This window comes from Scatophagus argus, chromosome 6 (assembly GCF_020382885.2).
Source record: "Scatophagus argus isolate fScaArg1 chromosome 6, fScaArg1.pri, whole genome shotgun sequence".
In the NCBI taxonomy this organism is placed as follows: Eukaryota; Metazoa; Chordata; class Actinopteri; family Scatophagidae; genus Scatophagus; species Scatophagus argus.
The window spans coordinates 790,001-795,000 of NC_058498.1; the positions used below are offsets into that span (position 1 = coordinate 790,001).

At 49.9% G+C, this 5,000-nt stretch overlaps 1 protein-coding gene across 9 annotated transcripts in view; it reads left to right on the plus strand.

Moving 5' to 3' along the window:
- Positions 1 to 5,000, plus strand: part of nfia (nuclear factor I/A) — a 127,385-nt gene that overhangs the window by 111,211 nt on the left and 11,174 nt on the right. For 5 of the 9 annotated variants that reach the window (XM_046390615.1, XM_046390617.1, XM_046390616.1 and 2 more), the window contains 2 exons: positions 516 to 689; positions 3,517 to 3,695. In XM_046390615.1, the coding sequence (XP_046246571.1) occupies positions 516 to 689; positions 3,517 to 3,695 (353 nt within the window). The remainder of the gene's footprint in view (positions 1 to 515; positions 690 to 3,516; positions 3,696 to 5,000) is intronic. The other 4 variants (XM_046390622.1, XM_046390623.1, XM_046390624.1 and 1 more) reach the window with 2 other exon arrangements.

Sequence of the window (5,000 nt, forward strand, 5' to 3'; positions counted from 1 at the left end):
CACTGTAAGCCCCGCCCCCTCAGGTGCATCATAAACACTCATGCAGTCAGCTCCAATCAGCTCAGAGGAAACATTCCTTAAAAAAAAATTAAAATTAAAATTTAGTTGTATTTTATTATAATTCTATTTTAATTTAATGGTTTATTTTATTATTATTCATATAATATTATACTTATGAGAATGTGGCCCAATTTGGAATTTTATTGATTATTTACATTTTTTATGTTGTTGTAAAACTGATGTAAATAAACTCTTTGTTGTCTCACCATAACAACACACACAAACTGAAGTCGCTTCACTTGTTTCTCTCAGTCTGTTAGCCTCCTCCCTCCCTGCTGTCCCAACCCCACACAAACCCCACACAAACCCCACACAAACCAACCCCTCCCTCCTCCGCCTTCCTCCTCCCCCTCCTCCCAGCTCCTCTCCACCAATGGAGGTGCATAAAAATGTCAGATTTAAAAAAGAAAGCACGCTGACCCGCTCCTCATCCTCATCATCATGGTTCTTGGCAGGAATGCCGTCGCCCGCCGGCGCTCTAAAGAAGTCAGAGAAGTCTGGTTTCTGCGGCGCCGCACCTTCCCCGAGCGGCGCCTCCTCCGCCTCCACCTCCTCCTCTACTTCTTCCTCCTCTTCCCCCCGAACGGCTTTCACACACCATCACCGGCCCGTCATTACCGGGCCTCGAGGTGAGGTCCTCAACCAGTCAACCCCAAAAACTCACCATCCCCTCACCTCCCCGACTCCTCCCCCTTTCACACACACGCACACACACCTCCACACTCGTCCCTCCCCTGTCAGTAGCTGTGGGTTTTGGCAGGAGGAGGTGCAGGAGAGCAGATAAAGAGGAGTCTTTCTACCTGTAGGCACACACCTGTAGGCTTTAGGCAGGATTGGGAATGTGTGTGTGTGTGTGTGTGTGTCCTCCACACCTCAGCTTCCTCAACCTTCCCTTTTCTTCTTCTTCCTCACTGGTTTTTATTATCTGATTGATCCCAAAGCACAAACACTCACTTCCTGTGTGTGTGTGTGTGTGTGTGCGTGCATGCGTGCGTGCGTGCCTGTTACATAAAGTTACATAAAACACGTACTCATAGATCATGAAAAAGTCTGGTGTCATATGAGAAGCTGCTTATGAAGTCCAAAACCAGGCAGGTAAATCCGGCACACCTGAAGGTGTAGTAAGACAAGCACAAGTCTGATGGGCAACAGTCTGACAGAGAGTGAGTGGCCATGAGCTGGTATATCTCATGCAGGGAAAGGCGGGAACAGGTGTGCAGGTATGCAGGGGAGCTCAGGTGATGGGCTCAGGTGATGGGCTCAGGTGATGGGCTCAGGTGATGGGCTCAGGTGATGGGCTCAGGTGATGGGCTCAGGTCAGGGCAGGATGTGAACGAGCAGCAGCATGTAACTTTCCCAACGATAACGAAGCATCACGTGACACCGTCAGCAGCTTTTCTCCTCCTCCTGTCCTCTCACCTCCCTCCTTCTCTCACTTCATCCTTCTTCAGCAGGCGATTACGTCTCATCTCCTCCTCCTTCCAAAGTCTCCTTCATCCTTCATCTTCCTCCTCCTCCTCCCAGTGCAGAACAAATGAAAGCACTTTGCCGTTTTAGTTCTCCTCCTTCTAATCATTTGTCAATCCATTTCTTGATGGCAAATATCTTCTTCAAAGAAACATTGTTAGGGGAGAGACAGAAGTGGGAGAGGAGGAGAAGGAAGAGGAGAAGGAAGAGGAGGAGGAGGAGGAGGAGGAGGAGGGTGTCTGAGGCAGTGAAGCAAGGCAATTTGCAAAGTGGAACTAATCCCAGCCCTTTCTTCTGTGTTCGACATGCAGGCTGCCAGTCCTCAATACCACACGCACACACACACACACACACACACACACACACACACACACACACTCTGTCTCTCTCTCTCTCTCTCTCTCTCACACACACACACACACACACACACTCTCTCTCTCTCTCTCTCTCACACACACACACAGTTGTTCTTAAAGGAAGAATCCTCTTGTTTGCTGTCTTGCTGGAAGACAGACGAGACGATCAATACCAGTTTGGTTTCTGTACGTTCAGTTGAGAGAACTTTACATGTTTAGCTCCACTGTTGTGAAGAAACGACGAATCATCAGTTTTCTTCTTTGTTCCGTTCACGTCTCTCACATGGTGGCCGTAGTGACCACAGAGTTTAAGTCCTCAGGACGCACCTCCAGGCCAGGTGTGTGCAGGTGAGGACGTGTACGTCACTGTTGTTCACGTAGCCGCGCCACACTCACGTCTGCACTGACTGTTGTGCAGATTAGCCTAGCTTAGCATAAGGCTCACGTGGCTCGCTGATTAGCACTTGGTGACGGACGGCGGCCGGCTGTACTGACTTCCTGGGGTCACGTAGTCGCAGTGCAGTTGCCAGGCAACCATCAGACATGTTGTGACCCATGTGTGAAATATTCACATGTAAAATACAATAATACAAATAAAATGAGTGTGTGTGTGTTATTTCCTTCCTGCCCAGACTACCTCACTATCTAACCTGAAAAGACACACACACACACACACACACACACACGGGTGGTAATGCATGTCTGCACACCAAGTGAGATCATTCCTATTAATGTACACACACAGTGCCCATTTCTGTGTGTGTGTGTGTGTGTGTGTGTGTGTGTGTGTGTGTGTACGAGAGGAAGAGAGAGGGCAGAGAAAGCCATCCATCCAATGATTACTGTAAATACATTGGCCACAGGGCACACACACACACACACACACACACACACACACACACACTCAGTCAGTGTGTATTGTCAGAGTGATAAATCACAGCAGACTTTAAGTGAATTAGTGCAGCAGCTTTTAACTCTCCATCCATCCCCTTCTCCCTCCATCTCTCTCTTTTCTCTCCCTCCTCTCTCTTCCTGTCTCTTTCATTTCTAAACTCTCTTACATCTCTCTCTCCCTCTCTCTCTCTCCCTCCCCCCCCCTCTCTCTTCCTCTCTCTCTCCCTCTCTCTCTCTCTCTCTCCTCAGAGCTCTATACATCACAGTTCTTAACGAGGCCTCGTCCACTAACGAGCAATCAGAGAATATTAGACCAATTAGAGCCCTAATTAGATTAGAGAGGAGTGGGGAAGAGAGGAAAGGAAGCAGGAGAGGAAAGGAGAGCAAAGGAGGAGGAGGAGGAGATGAGAGGAGACGTGAGGAAAGAGACGAAACAGCAGAAATAAAGGAACGAAAGAAGACTATGGAGGAGTGGAGCGCAGGGTGGAGAGGAAATGGGAGGAGAAAGAGGAAGCACTCTTTTTGATTGACAGCTGGGTGTGGGCGGAGTCAATGGTGTGTTGTCATGGTTTTGTTTGCTCTGCTGTGTGTCCATCATCACGTATGTGCATGTTAAGCCCCGCCCCTTTGATCAACTTTAAATGTGACTCTTTACTCCTCCTCTCTTCTTTCTTTAAATAACTCTCTCTCTCTCTCTCTCTCTCTGCTCCCCCTCCTCCTCCTCCCATTCTCCCCACAGCGAGTCCCCACGCTCCCCCGTCCAGCCTCCACTTCTCTTCCTCCCCCATCCTGCAGCAGCCCGGCTCCTACTTCTCCCACCCAGCCATCAGGTATCACCCGCAGGAGACGCTCAAGGAGTTCGTCCAGCTGGTCTGTCCTGACTCCGCCCAGCAGGCCGGACAGGTGGGCTTCCTCAATGTAAGGACACACACACACATCCACACATCCACACACACTCACGCACACACAGGCACACATCTGAGCTGGGTTTTCCAGCATCTGCAAAAGTGGGATCAGTATCTGTTTGCAAGGCTGGAGCAGAAAACACTGCAGTGTGTGTGTGTGTGTGTGTGTGTGTGTGTGTGTGGGGCCTTCTGTCTGCAGTGAGATAGTTGATATATCTGCGTCTAGACACTGAATCAATACACCCTCCACCACCCCTACCTCACACACACACACACACACACACACACATTTGCGCACTCAGACACACTCCCGCACACACACACACACACACAGTTTCCGCCTGTTTCTTCCTTTTTTGTTTGTTTCTGTTGGACAGTGGAAACATGGCGGACCGTCTGATACATGACGAGAGCAGACGAGTCAAAGATTTGCACAGCTGAACAGCCTCCTGTGTCGCGACAGTGAACGTACCACACTGTAAGAACCCTGCTTTGAAAACGTTCACACACACATCTCTCGTCTGTGACGTTTGTTCTTCGTGTGACTCGTCGGGAACACAGCGGAACCCAAACAGACTGAATGCAGACTGAGAGTCCTGTGTTCAACATGGCTGCCAGCTTTCTGAGTTCAGCTCAGCTGCCTCTTTCTGCAGGTGTCAGTCATGGCCTGCTGTCACACCTGACAGGTGTCACCTCGCCTCACCTGATCTCTGACCTCCTTCATGTCCTGTCACAGTGCAGCTCTGCTCGGGTCATATTTTCTGAAGGTTTCACGTTCCTCTGACAGCAGAACCTGAACTTTCATGCTGTGAGTTTCTTCTTCTTGGTTTTGTGCTCGTGACTGACACGTGACCACGGGTGGAGCCTGACAGGTGGAGCCTGACAGGTGGAGCCTGACGGGTGGCGTCACACGGCGGTTTGATGGTCCCGATGAAGACGTCTCATCAGCACGCGCGTCCTCGAAAAGACAAGCGGGACACCTCACGCACACACACACACACAGGACGTGTGTGTGTGTGTGTGTGGAGATCAAAGGTGGAGGCAGAGGGAGGAGAAGTGAGCTGCTCTGCTATTATGCTTATAGATTAGCAGGATAAAATGCGAGCAGCAGCAGAATTCTTTATGACCTGCGAGGAAAACTGCTGACACGCTCACTCACACTCACACACTCACACTCACTCACACACACATACTCACGCTCACTCACACTCACACACACTCACACACACACACACAAGCACACACAATCACACTCACTCACACACACATACTCACGCTCACTCACACTCACACACTCACACACACTCACACACACATA